Source organism: Puntigrus tetrazona, chromosome 22 (assembly GCF_018831695.1).
Source record: "Puntigrus tetrazona isolate hp1 chromosome 22, ASM1883169v1, whole genome shotgun sequence".
Taxonomy (NCBI): Eukaryota; Metazoa; Chordata; class Actinopteri; order Cypriniformes; family Cyprinidae; genus Puntigrus; species Puntigrus tetrazona.
The window spans coordinates 17439038-17461023 of record NC_056720.1 but is presented as its reverse complement, the minus strand read 5'-3'; the positions used below and the strand labels follow the sequence as shown (position 1 = coordinate 17461023).

At 36.2% G+C, this 21986-nt stretch overlaps 2 protein-coding genes and 1 long non-coding RNA gene across 3 annotated transcripts; all 3 read left to right on the top strand.

Annotated features, from left to right (window-relative positions):
* The first annotated feature begins 9648 nt into the window (after nt 1-9648).
* On the top strand, nt 9649-10720 carry LOC122327771. The gene is made up of 3 exons (XR_006247714.1): nt 9649-9730; nt 10388-10451; nt 10600-10720. It is a non-coding gene; the product is annotated as an uncharacterized LOC122327771 (long non-coding RNA).
* Nucleotide 10721: 1 nt separating this feature from the next.
* Nucleotides 10722-16534, top strand: LOC122327232 (5-hydroxytryptamine receptor 3A; the record flags this gene model as incomplete). Its single annotated transcript, XM_043222438.1, has 9 exons — nt 10722-10772; nt 12156-12200; nt 12703-12809; nt 12896-13065; nt 13147-13307; nt 14197-14407; nt 15038-15220; nt 15345-15560; nt 16506-16534. Coding segments are annotated over 9 exons (1173 nt in total), but the record flags the coding sequence as incomplete, so codon positions are not given.
* On the top strand, nt 16131-21964 carry LOC122327770 (5-hydroxytryptamine receptor 3A). The gene is made up of 9 exons (XM_043223361.1): nt 16131-16735; nt 17402-17565; nt 17652-17696; nt 17792-17901; nt 18856-19025; nt 20021-20181; nt 20332-20542; nt 20798-21061; nt 21310-21964. Exons 1-9 carry the CDS (start codon nt 16639-16641, stop codon nt 21534-21536), a joined length of 1449 nt encoding a protein of 482 aa, XP_043079296.1. The 5' UTR covers nt 16131-16638; the 3' UTR covers nt 21537-21964.
* The last annotated feature ends 22 nt before the right edge of the window (nt 21965-21986 follow it).

Below are 21986 nucleotides of genomic sequence, written 5' to 3'. Positions count from 1 at the left end.
TAACATTTGTTAAGTCTCAGACTTTTGGACCTCTTTACAAACTATATAAGAATAATTTAAAGGAACTCGTATAATATACAATCAATAATTCTCAAACATTTCAGGCACATTTAATCAAATAGAGAACTGTCAAGTGCCAGCTGTTCTTAATAATATTTTTAGGTTACACTATAAAAAATGGCTGGGTTAAAACAACCCAATTTGGGTTATTTTGGTAACCCAATGCTGGGTCAGATATGGACATTGGTTATTTCTACCCATCCAGATGGGTTAAATATTTGACCCAACATGCTGGATTGTTTTAATTAACTCAAATATTGATTGAAAATGATTACTGGCGGCTTAAAATGAATAAAAATCAGGATTGAAATTAAAAGCGGACTAGAGACAAAAGTAATTTTCAAAACACCCATGGGCAAAAATATAAGACAAATTGAATTATGCAGCATAGTTTTCAACTTTACATACATTTAACTCTTTTAACAGTTCCCTGTTGACTTAGGAGATGGAGTAAAAAATATACAACCCTTATTTTCACTAATGAGGTCCAGTAAATTGACGGCGCTGAGGACTCGCTCTCTCTTGAGGAGAATGAAAAGCCCGCGCTCCGACTGTAACCCAACAGCTGGGTCAAAGTACCAACGCTGGATTATTTCCTCAGAAGGAGTGGGAGGGGGATATAGTTTTAATGGTCAGTGAGATTAACCCAGCCATTAACCCAACAGCTGGGTTACACAAAATCTACCCAATGGTGGAAAAATATCCCCACGTAATGACCCAACAGGCATAACCCAGCAGTTGGGTTAAAAAAAAATAACCCAGCGTTTTTTAGAGTGTTTTATTGTAAGTTTGTAGAGTCGTTTTATCTACCATCTGCACCAGAGTTCATTCAAAAGATCAAAATTTTGCGTTACTTTGCTCATCCAAGACATAGCACACTATTTCTTTAATAGAAAGTAAAGTTAATTTTAGCTGAAACAGTGGTCCTTGGTGATTCATCAAATGCAAGTCAATGAGTACCAACACTTGATAATCAAAAAAGCTTTTACAGGCAATCTCTGTGCAAGAATCTCTGTAGCTCCTGATGATATATTGAGGTATTATGAAGCGAAACAAACATTCTGTGCAAGAAACTGAACATTACTTGCAACGGTATAACCTGTAATCAAGAGGTCAGTAGTCTGATTTGTTCGCAAGATCTAATTCTTTCAGAGAGTTTGTTTGGTTAATACAACATATTTAGAATTTGCGGTCAGATATTGTGAATAAACATCTCATTATTTTTACATAAACCATGAAGAACCATAAAAACTTGCATTTGAATCAAATGTTTTGTTCACGCACTTACATATTAGTAGCTCATCGTTGTTCGATCTGAAGTGTTTGAGGAACTGGAGTGCTGAATCAGTTTATTCATCATATAGGATTAAAACGAATTCAAACAGAATTCAGTCGGACTGCTGAACGGTCAAAAGAATGATACAAACTGTACATCTGACACGCTCAATTACATATAATGTTAAAGTAATGTTCAGTTAAAACAATAAAAATAAATAATGTTTGGTTTCTTGCACAGACTGATTGTTTTGCTTCATAAGACCTCAATATATCAGCCATAGATATTCGTCTTTGTATATGTATTTTAGGTAACACGAACAACGAATGAACAATACTTCTACCGCACTTATTAAATGTTACTGTTAATTTCAGCATTTACTAATGCATTATTAAAATTACAACTTTTGTTTTGTTAACATTAGTTTATGCACTGTGAAATAACATGAATAAACAATGGAAAAACTGACACCTTACTGTAAAGTGTTACCGCATTTTTGACGGCAGCCACTGACTTACATTTTACGAATCATAAAATGCAGGGAATCGTTTACTTTAAAAAAACTGCACCCACATTTTAAAAGGCTTAAGGGTTAGTAAATTACATGCAAATTTGAATTTTTGGATGAACTATACATGCATCAGTAACTAATCTTAAGTCAGTAAACTTATGCTATTCTCTCTCTCTCTCTCTCTCCCTGCAGATGTGTTTTTCTCTCTGTGTTTAGCGCTTATGGTGGCCAGTTTATTGGAGACAATTGTTGTTACTAATATTCTTTGTGGCTCGAGTGATTATCCCCCTCTTCCAAACTGGGTTAAAGTGTTGTTCTTGCATTACTTGGCACGACTGGTTTGCTTGCGCAAGAAATTCTCCGAGCAGAATTCTGAACCTCAAAGTAAGTCTGAACAACAGTTCATAACAGTAATATGAACCCTCTTGGACAACTGACAGTCATATATAATGTATAGTATCTATAAATAAATACAGCATATTTACCGCACAAGCAAACGCTGCATGCTGCGCTTGCTTAACTTTAGACCAAATTAATAAATGCAACAATTTCTGCCAGCAGAAAACACAGAACACACAATTTCCACAATTTCAGTTGAAAAAGAGATCATCCAAATTAGATTCCCAGAAAAAGAGTTCAACGTTGAGCAAGACCTGGAGGAACTGAAGAAGATTCGTGAAGACGTACTCGCTGTTCGCCAGCAAGTTGACAAGCATTTCTCCACCGATCAGAACTCAGAGGAGTGGATACACCTGGGGGAGGTCATTGATCGGTTTCTGTTCACTTTGTATGTTATTTTCCTCTCTGTCAGCTTCATCACTGTGTTACTGTTCTGGTTGTACTGGTACAGTTTAGACAAAAAATCATAATGGCTGGCCAAAATGTGGCTGCTCAAATTCAGTGGTCTACATCTCATTGGTCAAGACAGCATACATGATCTTCTCGTGTAACGTATTTTGTTATATACGTTATACGTAACTTATATCAGCAACTAACAAAAGTTTTCTATTAAATACATATGGGATTCTGTAATTGCCAAAGTACATAAATATTATATTATATGCTTTTAACATGAATATAGGATTGTGTGATTTTATTAAGGTTGAATAAATTGAATCACTATAGTGTTGAAACAGAAATTAAAGTTGTGCAAATCTTTTAATGTAATAGTTTTATATGGCAAAATCGGTTGAAGAAATGTTGTTTGTCGTGAATATTGTATTTTTGCATCAATAAAGCCATGCTGTGTGAACACTTAAAGGTCCCATATTGTCAAATCTGGCTTTTTTAGTGATAAGTGAAGTCTAGAGGCTATGTAACTACTATATACTGTATGTTTCAAAACGCTCAATCCACAATAAATTGCACACAACCTGCATGAAGTAGCTGTGACTTTTCACAAGCCGTTATGATTTCCGTAAAAAATTGACTTCCGATCTCCTCAGCATTTTTGACGAACGTCTTGTCCAGTCCCCTATTTTTATCGTGTTTAATCAGTTTTTGTCCACATCAGGTTCGCAATCATAATATAACGTCAATTCTGGTACCCAACATCACGACAAGATGATATTTTAGCTCCTTATGTAGCCGAATCTGTGCTGGTTTGAGCGGGCCATCTCCAGTCGGACATAATTGTGATGGCGTTACATTTGATTGGCCTGGTCGTGCGTCATTCAGAAAAAACTGTCCAATCAGAAGAGAAGCTCATGAACGTTAGTTATACAGGGCAAAATCGGCTTGTTTTTGGCAGAGCTCCTGAGGGAGGAGCTGTAAAAATATATTGAGATGGTTTTCGTTACTTATACAGCAAATATATCATTTTTAAAGTTTTTTACAGGGTCAGTAGGTAAAACGGTGTACAGTATGGGACCTTTAATGGTGGATCTTTACACTAGAGGGCACCCTCACTTTTCAATTATTGGTCTATTGTTCCATTATTCTCTCAATGAACCACTTCAAGTGTATTTAAAATATTTTTTATATAATATAACCTTACAGTTTACCGAACTTTTGATGTTGTGAGGACATTTTTGATTTACAAATCATATAAAAATAAGCATGTTAGGTTTTTTGAAGGTTTAGGTTGAGGGGTATTGTTAGGGTTAGGGGTTGTATATAAAGCTGGGTCCAAAAATATTTGAACACATATTTTAGCTGCTGACCTAAATATAACATAATGTAGGGTTGAAGTGCACACTTCTTTAATTTGAGGGTATTCTCATCAAAATTGGAGGAAGGGTTAAGAAAATACAGCTCTTTAACATCTAACCCCATCCTTTTTCAAGGGACCATAAATAATTGGCTGTTTCATGGACAGCTGTGGGATATTCCTTTGTTATTTCTACATCAATTAAGCAAGCAAAAGGCCTGGAACTGATTCTCAGTTTGGAAGTCGTTGCTCCAAACCCACATCATGTGATAAAAGGAGCTCTATATACACATGAAACAGACAATTACCAGGCTTCAAAAAAAAAAAAACAAATCTATCAAAGAGATAGCAGACACTTTAAGAATGGCTAAGTAAATAGCTTGGCTAAAAGACGTGTCTCTGTCAAAGTCTGCAATCAAGACTTCAAGGAAAGCAAATACAAAGCAGTGTTGCCAGGTTTTCTCAAAACTATAACTACTTAAAGCTAGCCCAAAAGTTGCATTCCAGGGGATAAATATCATGTTATTGGGGTAACAATCACAGTATCAAAAGACAGGCAGGGTCAAAATCAAGGAATCTATGGCTCGGGAAACACAAGGAAAACTAGAACCGACAATCAAATGACAATCAAACAACACAACCTGCAGGTGAGGGGCCTGCTACAGCATTTATAGTCCCACAACAGGAAGTAGCAGCAGAGGAAGTGAACACAGACCATCCGGAGGTAAGGGCTCCCTCTGCTGGCTTGGTGACACCAGAGCCCTTCTGGGAAAGTATTCTTTGGACGGCTGAAATTAAGATCAACCTCAACCAAAACGAAGAAAGGAAAAAAGCGTGGACAAGGTTTGTAACAGTATTGTGACGATGAGCATGGCTTCCAGTGAGTTTAGACAGAAGAAGAATTTAGAAGTTTATAGGCATATACTCCCTGTATATGTACGATAGATGAACCAAAACGGTATTTAACAGCAAATCAGAGTATCAGAATAATTTAACGTAGATTGTACGAATGACGCTAAAATGCAGATTTGAAATCACAATGAATGACATTTTGAAATGTATTCGAATAGAAAACAGTTATTTAAATAGTAATAATGTTTCAAATAAATGCAGGCTTGATGAACAGAAGAGACTTCTCTAAAAAAAAAAAAGGAAATTAACAATCTGACTGTTCAAAAACTTTGAAATGGTAAACTTTTATCTTATTGGCTTAGAAATGAGATATCGATAACCAATATTACTGACTTGTTTATATAGCCTAATACAAAAACTTTTCATCACATGATAAGTCAAAATAGTTACTATAGAGTGATAAATGCTATGTCAATTAACACTGCATTGTTTACATAACCTATTAATTATCTGGTCTGGAGATTACTTTAAAAACACATATATTGTCACAATCGTTAGTTTATTGTCTTCATGTTCCAAAAGTTTCTGTTTTTCTGTATTCGCTTTTGTCCATATTATTCATTTCTGCACAAAACCCCCCTTCAGCTTCGAGTATGAATAAATGAAACATAAACTGTATGATATTTTAATTTAAAACTGTGCAATAATTATTATTTCTCAAATAGCGGTATAAAAAGCTTATTTCTCAAGCATGAGTGCGCATATGCAGTCCTAAGCGCACATCACATGAATGCTGACTGTTTCTATAGCAACCGGAACTTCTAACAGCACATGCGATGACTTTACAGACCAGTGATTGGCTATTTCGTTTAGAAGGCGGGGCTTCTTGTGATTGATCAGCCATTCAACGATCAGCATTTTGCCCCATTTAAAACTATATGTAACACGTCTTGGGTATTCTTTGGGGTTAGTCTTTGGTAATACATATGTATACACTGTGAACCGGAAGTTATAAGTCTACGCGCAATGCACAATGGGTAATTTTGCGTTTTATGAAAAAGGTCTATACGAACATACTTGCCCGAAAAAGTGCAGGGGACGAATTTACATGATATTAAAAATCGTGAGATAGGTCCCCCGCGTGTCCTGCATTCAACTTCCTTTTGGCATACAGAATCGAAATTATTACAATTTTGTGAGTGTTCAAATATTTATAGACTATATATGGACCTAAATCTGTACAATATAAAAATCATTACATCTTTAGAAAATCCCCAGAGTGTGTGTGTGTTTACAATCTAAAAAATAACGTCAATAGGTGGTGATAAGTAACTTACAGAATCATTTACAGTAATTCATACAAAAATGTGTTCAGTAAAAAAACACCTCCACTGTTTTTCATAAAGCTATGTCTATAAGTTTGGAAACAATTACTAAAATGTAACATAATCTTGTTATTTGCCCAAGATTTAAGTAGAAGCAAACTACAACTTGAAATATCGCATAATATTTTTCACTTCCCACAAGCTGAGAGAAAGCAAGGGTTCGGATTTTGAGATCCTTAAAGTGACAGTAACATTGACTAAAACCCTAAACAATAACAGTGACAAATAAAAAAGCACGCAAAGCATTTAAAATAATCTATACATTCATAATAGAATAAAATACTTGACCAAAACCATTCATAAGTAGCTTATTTGTATCAATAAACAACAATCATTGTGAGCCAAAATTATTGATTTTTCTTTTTTGCCAAGAATGATCAGGATATTAAGTAAAGATCATATTCCATGTAGACATTTAGTAATTTTCCTACCATAAACATATCATTAAATCAATCGACAACTATTTTAACGTTTTATTTATTTATTTCGCATCCTCAGATTCCAGATTTTCAAATAGTGGTCCAGGGTCACGTATGATATCATTAAATCATATCATAAAATGTTAAAAACTACAAAGTACTTACTGTTTCTGCTTGTGGTTTGCCTCTGTCTGATTTTGTGTATTTCAATAAAACGCTGCCTTTGACTCTTCGTTACAGTTCTTGGTTGATTTGACCTTTTTAACTGACACTAATTACAGTTTAAGATTATTCATAGTGAATTAGTAGTAAACATCATATTATACAATTGAGGATTAAATGTAATGTTGTATATCTCTTCTTGCTCTTAAAATGCTATTCCAGACTATTTGTTGGATCATGCCAATCATTACATGAAAAAGATCAAATATGAATTTTAAGAAATGTAAAAACAGTAATAGCTGGTTGAATGATTAATCACTGCATGCAACACAATTCAGACGCCACATGTCAAATATCATTTTTTTTGTTGGTTTTAACCGCTCGTCATGATGGCTCTGATTGTTGGATAAGGAACAGGTGTGAGCTTGGGTGTGACATGTGGTTGAAAGCTGACTATCTTGTCTCTTTGGATGTAAATCTCCATTCGTACGGACACACTGTCCCAAATAAACCTCGAGGACGCTCGTGTTTTCCTTCAGAAAAAAACTGAAATGACCTCAAATTCGCAGGTAAAAGCCACGAGACCAAAAGTGCACCAATTAGCAGCTATGGCTTCATATCCAAAAAGTGCATTGGCTCAAATGCTTTCTGCAATGATGCTTCTTTTTCTACTGGCACGTTATACCACCCGTTACATGGCAGCCAACCTTATATGTGTGCAGATAGCATGATAATCTAATGTAACAATATATGGCCAGCAAAGTCGACCAAAAAGGGCTTTGAATCAAGAATCAAGAGTTTTGTACTGGAGCAAACCTTGGATGTTTGATTTTAATCAAATTTTCAGGTTTACGGATGTCTCTTATTTACATAGTATAAGTGCTCTAACCCAACTTTCAACCTTGGTTTGCTTGGTTTGTAAGTGCGAATCCTTATATGTAACCCTTGTGGTCATCGCCTGAAAAGCAGAACATCTTTACGCCGCATGTTTTGAGATTTGCTAGCCATTGTTTTTTTGGCAGCGGTAGTAACCGGTTACGTGTGATCCGAATAGAAAAATAGGTTGTAACTTGATTCTGTTTCATTATAAAATCCCTATAATCAGATTACAGTTACTTTTTGAGGATTACATGATTGCACTATCTATACAATGGCAGTAAACTATTTGTAACTTAAATACAACACTATTGATGGTATGTTTAAAAAAGTTGTGTAAAAAGTAATCTGAAAAGTAGTACCTTAAATGAGTAACCTAAATTACGTAACTACAATTTTTATTATGTAGTCTGTAATCAGTTATGGATTACAATTTGTACCGATACCTAATTAAGTACTAATTACGATATTTTTGGTTGTCGTTTAAGATGTCGGAGATCGATAGCTCCTTTTCTGCAAAACCAAGCCAAGCTTTGGCCGACAAAACTTTAAAGAAGATGGCAAAGAGATCGGAGACAGTGCTGGATCTGGTCGTTTGATTTTAATCAAATATTCAGGTTGTACAAATGTCCGCTATTTACATAGTGTAAGTGCTCTGACCCATCTCTCGAGCTTGTTTTGCTTGGTTTGTACGATCCATCAACCCCTTGTGGTCACTGCCTGAGCAAGAGAACATTTGAGGTTTTGTTGCTCATTTTGGAGATTTGTTTGCCATTTATTTTTATTTTAAGCCATCCGCAACTGTGCTTGTTTTAGGAAAGCCAAGCTGATACGCGATGTCCATCAATCATCAAGCAATGTATTTTCTGAAGGTGTTCTGTTTACGAACACCGATTAGAAAAGTCTTTCGCAATCAAAATATTTAATAATTACAAACAAATTTATAATCAGCTATAAACATTGCTACCTCATCTACGGTAAATGCATATATAGGACCGTGTGTGTGTGTTAGTATTTGGGCTAACACTTTATTTTAAGGTGTCCTTATTACAGAGTAATTACTTAGTAAGTACTTAGTAGTAGATGTTGTGTTACTGTTTTTTTGATTTGATAAAATTTAAGCTGTACAGAACAAACATGGCTTAGTGTTTACCCTGACTTTGCTACAAATGATGCTACTAAATCATTTTATTGTTTACAATTCCATACACACACACACACACACACACACACACACACACTTTATTTACAGTATCTTGCGCCACTAAAATACTGGGGTTAATATTTTATTCAAAGCTTTATTGTGTCCAATGACAACTCTTCTCAAAAGGAGCATGATTCAAAACGTGATTTGAGTAATATTTATTTTCAATCTTAAAAATTAAGGTGCTTCAGAATGCCACAGAAGAACCTTTTTGTCTGAATGTCTGAATGTCACGAAGAACCTCTAACATCTGAGGAACCTTTCTGTTTCACAAAAGATTTTTTATGGTGAAAGAAGAATAACAAAGAGTTAAAAAAGGTCAGGAAGAGATGGTTCTTTGACTGAATGTCAAAAATGGTTCTTCTGTGGCATCGCTGTGAAGAACCATTTAAGCACCCTTTATTTTTAAGAGTGAAGAACCATCCTCATCAAGACTTGTCAACTCAACCATCTCACCTACACAGAAAGACATAAAACATATGCAAGACTTTTTCTTACCTGCTCAGATTCTGCTTCAGGCCTCAATCTGGTCCCGACTTCATTCCTGTACCTTACTTCAAAGCCGGCTTCCCTTGAAAATAATTGCTGTTGTCTCTTCTGATGGGGGGGGATACTGCATTTTAATGAATATTAGGATCACATTAGAAAAATGCTTTGAAATATGAGAGAGAACCCCCTTGTGGTTATTCCAATTTGAGTAAACAAATAAGTCATATAAAAAGCAAGTATTTATGTTATGTTCACTCTCCATATTCAAACCTCCACCCGTAAAACATTAGCTTACAGTCCAGGTTATTGAGGACCTGATGGCTTCTATCCATCTTCCAAGAATACAGGTAAGAATGTATTTGGTGTTATAATAGTTCATTTTTAATGTTATGTGTAGTGGGCAAAAAGTTAAAAATATATACTTTTTTATCATAATTTTTGTTTATCATAATTTTTCACATTTTGAAACTATTTTTCATTTAGTTTGTTATCTTGAGTCTTGATTATTTTGCCGTATTTAATCGGTGAGGTTGTATTTTGTGATTATTTGCTACATATTGCAATTCGTGGTAACACTCACACATTACACGTACTTACTAATATAATAACAATTATTGGTCACACGTTTTATTAGGTAGCTTACATCATAAAATAAATACAATGTACTTATCGTGGTCATATTGTGTGGTAAAACACTTTTGAGATGGGATACGGGTAAGGTTAGGGAAAAGTTTGGGTAGGTTTATGGGTGAGTTTAGGTGTAAGTGATGGGTCAACGATTTTATTTTTACATGTAATTACTGAAATGAATTACAGATGTATTTTTTTTTTATTTTAAAATGCAAGTGCAATGTACAATGTGTAAGGCCACCTAATATAAAGTGGGGTTAATTATACATAATTACATCAAAGCCAAACCCTAATCCTAAACCTAACCATATAGTAGTTACATTATTATTAATGTCATCTTAAAATAAAGTGTAACCCAGTTTGATATTCAACAGGTTATTACATGGTATGCTGCTCTCACTTGGCTCCAGCTGACCACCAGCTGCTTCTTTATACACAGTAAGATTCAATTATTATTATTATTATTTATTAATCTATTTTAAAGGATTGTGATTTTACAGCAAGAACATCTGAGGTGATTTGATGGAACAAAAAAAATTGTCCACTATACTACATGAAATGCTTCATTCAGGTTTTGCTCTTTCAGCTCTCTTGCTAGGATCCGTGGAGCCGCTAAACTGTTCCGAACCAACAACAAAATCGCTCCTTAATGCTATGCGAGAGGAAGTCATCCTCTACAGCGATGCAAGGCCAGTGATAAGTCTGAGCACACCCACCAACGTCACTGTGGACTTGACTCTCTATGGAATCTTAGGAGTTGTAAGTAACTATGTCAAGTCCCCCTGAAATCAAAATTAAGGTTATCTATAAGCCAGTGTGCTCCAAAATGGTGACAAAATTCTCATTTAGAAGATATAAGCATTCAAAACTTGCAGTTCCATCACTTCCACTAAAATGGATCAACGTTTTTTTGACGTCACCTCATACTTCAGTTTCTCATCAAATCTTCTGACCAATCAAATGCTCTCTAAAATCTGAAACACTCACTCCCTACACTATAAATACACACTGAAGCTGCAGCTGAGATCAGTCACTTCAGATTAGTTCACAGTGTTAGTATTTACTGTACGGTGAATGGAACGTAATGCACAATGTAGGAGACAAGGACCGATTAAATATACTTTAGATTGGGGCAAATCAGGTCTGCTAATCTGCATTTGTCTGTGGCTGTTAAATGCGGCTTTCCCGAGCTCAATGGCTCTGGCCAGTGTTGCCAGATTGGGAATTTCCAAGTATCGTATCAGAAGCTCAAAATTATTGTATTTAGAGGAAAAGTATCATACACAAGGAAAAAATTCAGAACATAGCTATATCTAGACCAACAACTTTTAAACATGACCTGCAAATTACCAATTACATAAGCCATTGTCAGAAACCTATGTGTTGCCAGATGTTGCGATACAAATCTGATGCCATCATGGACCGCAAAATCAGGTGTTGGCTTTGGCAGTACTATGTAAATTTTTCTGTTTTCAAAATTTGCTAAATTTATGTAATGAGCGAGTACATCGTGAATTCATCTTCCAACTCGCCTTTGTATGTCTTATCCCAAATCACTATGGTACATTTATAATAAGTGCTTATATTCAAAATATTGTAGTCTGTAGAGTAACACATCTCGCCATAAACTTTGAGAAGTAGTTGCGGTTAGAATGTTCTTTCGCGGGATGCACGCAAATTCCACCTCTTTATTAACCACTAGGACACCAAAAGTTATACAGTGCTACTTCAAAAGCAGGGCAAGGTAGGATCAACAGCTAGATAAATTAATATAGAAGCCCTATGATTAAAACGACAACATTTGAAGTTTCACAAAATACTGAAATCACGTACATTACGGCATTCTTTTCATTATTGACCGTACATCATACCTAGGTTTAAATTATCAAACAAATATGATAGTTTTTGTATGTCTGGCAACACTAACTCTGGCCAGAACAGATATAAACCAAACGTTATTGACCATTTTTAAAAAGGGGGCGGGGCTGCTCTATATGTCAGTAAAATTGCATTACCACACAGAATAATGTGTTTCAAAGCACTTCAGGGGACCTTTAGCATTTGCAAAATTCACATTTTTGTGATACTCATTCCACTTAATATTACAGAAATGGTTACAGAATGCATATATTTTCCTTTCAGAATGAAAAAGCACAGGTGTTGGAAACATACCTGTGGGTGAGGATGGTAAGAATGAACAAATACACAGTTCAGACCAGAGGTGTATGATATTGACAAAAATACCAATATTTATTGGAACGGCTGATTCACTTCGATGTGATCAGTGGTAGGTAGATTACTTACAAATCATAGAGTATTTAATCTAGATTATATTACTAACTGTAAAGAACTATGTTAGGTAATGTAGTATAGGTACTTTTAGATTACTTTTAGATGACCTAACTTGTTTATCACATTGCCTTGGAATTATTAGCCACGTGCTGGTGTGTGCCAGGGCCAATTTATTTATTTTTTTTTACATGTTAACAGTTAAAAAACAGCACTGAAAATATTTAACTATGCTGCATGGACGAGCAAGGATAGGCACATGCCTTGAAGCCAATGCATAAATCCGGACCGGCGCAGATAAATATCACACACCCCTAGTTTAGTATATGCATGATCCATTCACATTTTACATGGCTAAATATTTCCAGGCAATAGCACGCTGAATTATAATTTTTTGCAGAGGTGGCAGATTGAAGGTTTGAGCTGGGATCCTGCTGAGTGTGGAACGAAAAAGATCTCACTACCAAGAGAAAAGATATGGATTCCAGACATTGTCATCAATGAATTGTAAGCTGCAAATTATGAATGCAACAGCTATGGCTACTGCATGGGGGTTCATAACCTTTAACCTGCTCCCCATCATCCATTTGCAGCATGGATGAAAACCGTGCCCCAGAAACATATTACGTCTATGTGACCAACACTGGTCTGGTGCTTGACGGACGACCGTTCCATGTGATCAGCTCTTGCAGACTAGACATTTATACCTTTCCGTTTGATTTCCAAAACTGTACATACACGTTCAACTCTTATAAACACTCTCGTAAGTAAGCAAAACCGAGCTAAAGTATGTTCCCGTTTGACTACTTGTGATTATATTGTACCTCCTGGTCTCTTTTTCTAGGTGACGATGTTCAGTTGTTCTTCTTTCTGCCAGTGGAGCAGATATTCAAAAATTCTCTTGAAGCGATGACGACTAAAGGAGAGTGGGAGCTTATAGACATGAGAGCAGAAAAACCTGTACAGCTCTTTCTGGAAGGGGGATGGGATAACCTCATTGTTTATGTAAGTGCCATTTTAGATTCGGGTGTCATTATCATGATCTGGTGCATGTTACTGGTACTGTGATCTAGGCATCAACAAGAAAAAGCTGAAAGCGTATTTGACTACACCAGGGATGTCTAACCTTGCTCCCGGAGGACCAACTTCCTGCAGAGTTCAGCTCCAAACGACCCCCACATCTTTGCCTGGAAGATTATAGTGAACCTTAAGATCTCTGCTATGCTTGAAATCAGCCCCCTTGAATCCTTAAATAGTGCACTTTATAAGGGGACAGTCATTTGAAGTGGTGTCCAAAACCATATTGGACATCGAGTGCACTCATTCAGTCCTATAATGCACTGTGGTGGTAAGTGTACAACCGATGTATAGAAGAGAATACCCATAATGGGGGTGTGCCAAATGAATTCCAGCATCTTGCCGTAGGTTGGTGCCTACAGCTGAATTATCTATCCATGAATTTTCCAAACCTTGACAAAATACAAAATAAATCTTTTCACCTTTTACTACTGGAACTGTCAGTTTAATTAGGGTTAGTGCTAAAATCTGTGGGCACAGTTGCCCTACTGGAACAGGTTTGGATACCCCTGGATTACATATGTCTGGATATGACCAGTTTCTTCATCCCTTGACAATATTTTTTTTATGTTTATGTCCTGCTTTCTATCTGAAGTTTTAGTTAACATTCATTTTTTTGCAAGAACTTTTTTTTCTGAATCAGTGATCTAACTCTTATAATTTAAGTCCTTTACTAAGTCCTTCACAAGGTTTTGTTCCATCTGGAGTTCCCATGCTCTTTTGGAGATTTCTGTTGAATTAACCCCTTTGTGTTATTTTTTTCCACTGTGAAATTTATACTTGATAAACACTAACGTCCTTACTAATTGTGGAACAGATTGTCCTGAGACGTCGAGCTACGCTGTATGTGGTGAACCTCCTGATTCCCAGCAGCTTCCTGCTTTCTTTGGATCTCTTCAGCTTCCTGCTGCCAGCTCAAAGCGTGGACCGCGCTTCCTTCAAAATGACTCTCATCTTGGGTTACACCGTCTTCCTGCTGCTAATGAACGACCTGCTGCCTGTCACAGGCAACAACTTACCACTCATAAGTATGTTGTCAAAGCTTCTTATTCAATCATTCTAGTGTACAGAATGGGATGCTGGTGCAATCGACACAACAAAACTTTCTAACCAAGATAGGGCTGGTATATGTCAAAACTCAGGGGTGTGCATTCCTGCCCTACAGAGTTTCACTCCAACCAGCTCCAATACACTTGCCAAGTGTTTCCCAACACTGTTCCTGGAGGCACACCAACAAGGCATATTTTGGATGTCTCCCTTACCTGACCAATACATTTCTGGTATTGGAGCAGGGGTGAGAAATGTTGATCCTGAAGCTGGGATGCTGGTTTAAGCTGGTTTATGCATGTCCTTTGCCAGCACTTGACAAGCATAAACTAGAAAAAGGACCAGTTTATACCAGCAAATGACCTATACCAACATCCCAGCTTAAAAACATACCTAATCAGCATATGTGTTTTTTTTCAGCAGGGAAACCAGCCTGGGCTCATTTCCCAAAAGCAACTGTGGTTGCAAGTTCTGTCGTTATCAAATGAATTCAGTGAAACTAATGACCATGATTACCTAACAAGGTTTTGGGAAATGCACCCTTGGTTGTAGATCAATGGTCTCTACAGTAATTTACAATACCTCCAACTTGTCTTTCTCTCTTGATCTAGATGTGTTTTTCTCACTCTGTTTGGCTCTGATGGTAGCAAGTCTCCTTGAGACTATCCTCATCACCAATATCCTGTTTGGTTCCCGTGACTTGCCTCCCTTACCCAAGTGGCTCAGGATTCTGGTCCTGAAATATCTTGCTCGTCTTGCTTGTATGAAGAAATCATGTGACAAACACTTTGAAGGTAAGACTACTTTTAAAAGCCAATATATTTTGTCATCCAGTACATTGGTGCATATCTGACATCAGAATTCATATCATTGGTGTAAAAGATGTTTTCAAAATGGTGGTCTTGTTTCTTGTTACAGCAACCTCACCTGAGAGCACTTTCTACAAAAACACCATGACTGATATTCCAAAGAAAGAACTAGTTGGCGCAAGTCCAGTTAGAGTCTGGGATCAATGCCTTGATGAAATGAAGAAGATGAGCACGGATTTATTGGCCATTCGTCACCAAGTTGAAGAGCACTTCAGTAATGACAACAGAACAGATGATTGGTTCATGTTCGGTCAGGTCATTGACCGTGTGCTTTTTATAATGTATAGTTTATTTATCGTTGTGAGTTTAAGCACAATCATGGTTCTGTGGCTGCACTCATACAGTATGGACAAAAAGTCATGATTTATCATTTCCTGCTCTGTTTTGACACCAAAACTCCTAAAAGGGATCTTCAATAAAATAGTATAGCTTTATTGGGGCTTTAAAGGGGTCTCACCCAAATTACATTCATGTCATTTCCTCACCCTCAAGTTGTTTCAAACACAAAAGAAGATATTTTAAGAATGTTGGTAACCAAAAAGTTGACAGCAGCCACTGACTTAAAAAAAACAAAGGGTTTAACTAACCCTATAAGTGTCCCAGTATTTAAAATTTTAGGCCTTGGGAACATTAAATAAATAAATAAATATAAAAATTAGTATATCTTTAGAGCTGAACTTCCTGTTGTATCTGTATGACCAAAACATGTTTTCTTAGCTGTGGTAAAAAAAAAAAAAAAAAAAAAACTGTAATTTTCAAATATTATATTATTAAATATTATTTAAAAATCACACGTTGCTCCTGGTTTTGTGGGTTTTTTTAAAGATGTATTGAATTATTGTTTAATGTAAGATATAAGTATTGAAATAAACAGGATAAAACATTTCTAAATGAATAATTATAGCTAATGATTATTAAGTTATTAATTTGAAGCATGACTAAAAGAGGACCCCAAAAATGCTCTTAAAAATGCAATATGTTAAGTAACATACAAACAAGGAGTCTTTGGATTTGTAGGTGGCATCATGAAAATATAAAACTACCCATGCTATGGTATATAAAGCGACTGGATATATATCTAAGATGATTTAATATGGTAAAGTAGATTTAATAATGTCTTGAGAAGCCAAAATAGCTTAAGCGTGAAAGGTGTTTTTTCCTCTAATTAAACGTGTGGAACTGAACATGTTTATCATCTGATGGAAAACAGGTCTAATGAGTTCGACCGAACGGATCTGAAGCTATTAAAACAAGACAGCTCAGTGGTTACCGAAGGTGTTAAACAACATGCAAGCGCATATGACTGTGCCAGTAAAGTTATCACATTTCACCTGTGGAAGTAAATGGTGAGCAGTTTTAAACTAAAGGATATCTCATCCACACCGAGCATTATGGGACATCTTTGGCATTTTGTTTTGCCATTTTTCATTCTACTCAAAGGTAATTACAAAACTTAGTATATTATTCACATATTTATCTTCATCATAGCTGTTTGGACAAGTAAATTTATAACACATATATATAGTATTTTACTTTATTACAGCTTCTGTAATTGCAAAGTGATATCAATCACGTTTTGCTAATTTCTCAAATGGATAAACCGATTTAACCCCATGTTACAGGATCTGTTTTAAAGTTGTGTGCACACTACCGTTTCTATAGCATTTTTTTTTTGTGGCAGAAATAAGCTTCTAGAGTACACATTGTTATAATGACATATGTTATAATTTGTCAAATGTAGGATATATACATTTATTTATGCTTTACGTACATTTATGCATTAGGTACATTTATAAGATTAGATTATATGCACTACCTTTTATTCACCATCAACGCTAGAAATACCTATTAGGGATGATCAAACGGTTTACGTTTAGACTTAAAATGCTGGAATAATTAATAATATTAAACGCTTCTTTTATTGTATTAAAGACACCATAGACAAATTACTTTTCTGTTTAATATCTGTAAATGTATAAGTGTCCAAATACGTTTTTTGGGGGGACTATACTGTGTGGCACAGAATTTAATTGCTGACTGCATGCTAATAAATGAACGTCAAAGGATTTTCTAAAACAAGTTTCCCTGGTTTATGGTCACGTTAAGCGTCGTGTCTGGCAAATATGCTTCGTTGTGAAGAAGGACAAAGTGGACCCACGTACGAGTCTCTACAGGAAGTCATCGACAAGAAGTCCTTCAGACCTTCTGTCAACCTCAGCACTCCCACCATAACCAACATCTCCTTCACTCTCTACGCTATCTTGGGAGTGGTGAGTCAGCGCAGGACCAGCTATCTCTCTCTAGTTGTGTAAAACGTACTTGTGTTTGAACGTCTGACGCTTGTTCTGTTTTGCAGAATGAAAAAACACAAATTCTCACCACGTTCCTCTGGCTCAGGCTGGTAGGTTTGGTGCCTCAATGCTAAGAGACTCATCTAAGAGAACTAAGAGAATCATCACCTGAATATGTCACAACCTTTTTCATATTTTGTTATAGTACTGGTTCCATGAATTCCTCATATGGGATGAAGAAGCCTGTGACGGCATTACGAAGATTTCACTTCCTGTCAAAGATCTCTGGATGCCTGACATTATTGTTTATGAGTTGTGAGTGCCCTCTGCTGTGGAGGTTTGGGACATTTTTGAGGAGAATAATGGTTCGCCAACTGGGATAGCAGACGAATCATAATACGGCCAATCAGAATCAAGCTCGAATTTAAAGCGGCAGAGGGCAACACTGCAGCTCGCGATAAACAACATTACCGTTGTCGTTCGCTAATGTGGATTGACGCTAACAGTGATGCCGTAACAGAGTAGATGTACAAACACAGATGCCTCGTTGGCGTTGGTGGTCTAAGCCGGTGAACAAATTTATCGTGCGCCTGAAAATGTGGTTATGTACGGATGTATGAATATATACATCTGCTAATCAAAGCAATCAGATTCTAAAATTGGTAAAAATTGGTACTTTGGAAAATGTGTTAATTGTTGATTATATATAATCAGAAAAGGTCTGATGATGGTCTTAATTATAAATTATGCTACTATCTAAATTTCTGTCATTTGGAATCAGTAATGGACTACAGTTTTTAAGTAATCTACCCAGCTCTGTCGGTAATTTCTGCAGCACTCTATATAGCTATAATAAAAACACAGTAAAAAAAAAACAAACAAAAAAACAAAAAACAGTAGTTGTTTCAACTTTTTTGTTGAGTTAACAAAAATATTTTAGATGTCATTTACTTTAACATTACTATTAAAGTAAATGTTATTTTATATGACGACTAAAATATTTTAGTTGGCTCAACAACAAAAAATTAGGCTGCAGTGTAACAAATTGAAACAACTATATAGTGTAATTAACTAAAAACTAAACTTTAGCAATAAAGTCTCAGATAATTCGAAATTGAATTAAACGGCTGTGTAATATTGTTGCAGTGTTTGTCTTGCTTATTGGCCAATTCTATAAATCTGACTGTTTTTGTCTTAGCGGAATGTTTAAAATAATACAGAATACAAGTAAATAAAAATAATATGAACTCTCCCTTTTCTCCTGTTTAGTGTGGATGACGATGTCTCTCAGGCCTGTCCGTATGTGTATGTGAACCACACGGGCCACATCCGCTATGACAGGATGTTGAGGCTGGTTAGCGCCTGTAACCTACAGATCTTCAGTTTCCCTTTCGACGTACAGAACTGCTCTTTCACCTTCGGCTCCTACATGCATACCAGTAACGTCTCCTCTTTCAATGCTCTCTTCATTTTCTGCCATCTCAGCACATATTTTTCAGGAAAGCATTTCCCTTTATCCATGTCTGCGGTTTGTGCAGACCCTCTTAATCTGTCTTGTTAGTTTCTGTGGACAGTAATTGAATGTTTTGCGCCGCTAATTTAACAACTTCAAATGTGATATTATACAGTAAAAAATAATTTAAACCAATTGCCAACTAAACCATTACTTAAGCAGAACTGTTGAGCGTTTCTGAAGAACACAGCAGTGTTTAGTTTCTGAATGAATCTGCGTTTTGAACAAATTGGATGAATCAATGATTCAAAAGCCTATTACCGTTTACTGGATTCCTGAATGAATCAGCCGTTTGATTGAATGGAATGAATTAATTACTCAGAAAGACATTTACCACCAACTGCCGGCAGCTTTAGTTTCTTATTAAGATCCTTACTTTATTATGATAAAAAAAAAAAAATAGTAATAAAAAGGGAAAAAAACTTTAAAGGCATAATTCAAACTCCCAAAAAATTAATTATGTCACCATTTACTCAAACCTGAATTACTTAAAGGCATTTTGAAGACAAAGCTGCTTTGGATACCGTGACATTTTACTTACATTAATGCAAAATCAAACCTTTATTTATTATTTATTTATCTAAGGCCGTTTTATGTTAATCAAATACAATATTTATTTCTAAAGCTACTATTTTACTGTCTAATTAATACTTTCTTGTGTAACACAAAAATAGCTTTATAAATAATATTTTGAGGGTATTTTCACAACCAAGTAATTAGCAATTAATTAATCAACACATCATGTAATTAATTATATTTATAAATGAATGACTGACATCCTAAAATGATATACCTTTTAAATACAATAAAACTTGATTTTTTTTTAAAAAATAGGACTTACTGACCTTGATACAAAGTCAGATACAATGTTTTATGAATGTGTTACAATTCTAACAGCTGTAAAACCTGTAACCCCTTCAGTAAGGGACGTCCGTGTCAGTCCTGCCCTGTCCTTCCAGGAGATGACGGCAAACTCGAAGAGTTACCTGCAGGCCAGTGGAGAGTGGGAGCTGGTGGTCATCTTGGGCAAAGCTGATATTTTGAAGTTCGGAATAGATGAATGGGACATCATCACTTTCTGGGTAAGAAAGAGACAAAAGCAGGGCATATGGCTATGTTTAGAATAGGATATTAACATACTCTAACATGTAGTTGTACATGTACAATTTTATATCTAAATGAATTGAATTCTAACATTTGTCAGACCGAGTCTTACTGTCTCCATCCTGCAGGTGGTGATCAAGCGAAGGCCGATACTGTATGTGGTGAACCTGATCATCCCCAGCTCCTTCCTCATGATCATCGACATCCTGTCCTTCTACTTGCCGCCGCACAGCGTGGACCGATCCTCTTTCAAAATGACGCTTATTCTGGGATACACAGTCTTTCTTCTCATTATGAACGATCTGCTTCCCAGCACTGCTAACGGGACGCCTTTAATAGGTCAATCAGCCGCAAAACACCAGTGTGAAGCAATGCCTTAATCATTTGTTTCAAAACAGAAGTCTACTTTGGGTTTAAGCAGAGAAAACATTTGATTTGGTTTAACAAAAGCTTTGAGAGAACAACCGATAATCGGTAAACCAATATTTTGGTTGATGGAGAACTGACATGACTGATCAAAAACGGATGACGAATTTAATTATGTAGGACTGTTGACTTTTTTGTTGACACTAAAATTTGGTTTCACCTCCTTAGGTATCTATTTCTCTGTGTGCCTGGCACTCATGACTATAAGTCTACTGGAGACGGTCCTCATCACCTGCGTCCTCCACCACAATTCAATGAAATACAGGGAGGTGCCGCACTGGGTTCAGGTGCTGGTGATGCGCTTTATTGCTCGACTTATTTGCTACAGTTTCCCTGAAGACCCTTTAGCCAAGCTAGAAGAGAAACAAGAAACCAACCCATGGGTCATCAAGCCCTCAGAATCAACGTCCAGTCAGCAGACGTCCACTAATGGTAAGAAAAGAATAGTTCCTGATGTTAGCTTTCAAATCAAAGGTGTTTCCTGGATGCCTGGGACCCTGCAGAGTTTAGCGCCAACCCTAGTTGAACACACCTGAATCAGCTAATCACGGTCTTGAGATTCACTAGAAAATTCCTGGCAAGTGTGTTGAAGCTAAACTCAGTAGGTCCTCCAGGAGCAAGAGTAGACGCCTCTATTTAAGCTGCTAAATGTTTGCTTTTTTTTTTTTTTTGTTCACTAGCGTCTGGATCCATGACACTGGATGTGCCTGAATTAAGACAGATCAGTCAGGATCTTAGAGAGATGAACACTTACTTGTCCATTTTACGAAAAGAAGACCATCTACAGAACCAGTGGTGTCATGTGGGCTACATCCTCGACTTCCTTCTCTTCCGCATTTACCTATTGATAATCACGGGATATGCGCTTGTGATCATATGCATGTGGTGCATTTGGATGAACCAGTAGAAAGAGTACAGGCTACTAGAAAAGAATGGTTTATATAGGCTTTTGGTTGTTTTATGTAGAAACTGACAGATATTGTTTTATTTCTCCATAATTAAATATTGGTTTTGTAAAGCCACCAATGAATGGTTCGTTTATTCATATCGGTTATCGGTATATAAATATACAAATAATCTGTATTAGTTATAACATGGTGACCATATGTCCACTTTTCCCGGCCTGGTCAGGACCAGGCATTTCCCGATTTTTCTTATTGATGTTCTCTTATACATTATATAAACATGTATTTCACATAACTGTTCTCTGTAGTTTCCTCCTTTTTACATTGTGTACTTTTCAGTCATTACTTTGTACAAGTATTAAACCAATATTAAAACAAAACCCGATATAATAACCGATATGCATAACTGAACCATTTATCGGTGGATCTGACTTTACAAAACCGATATCTGA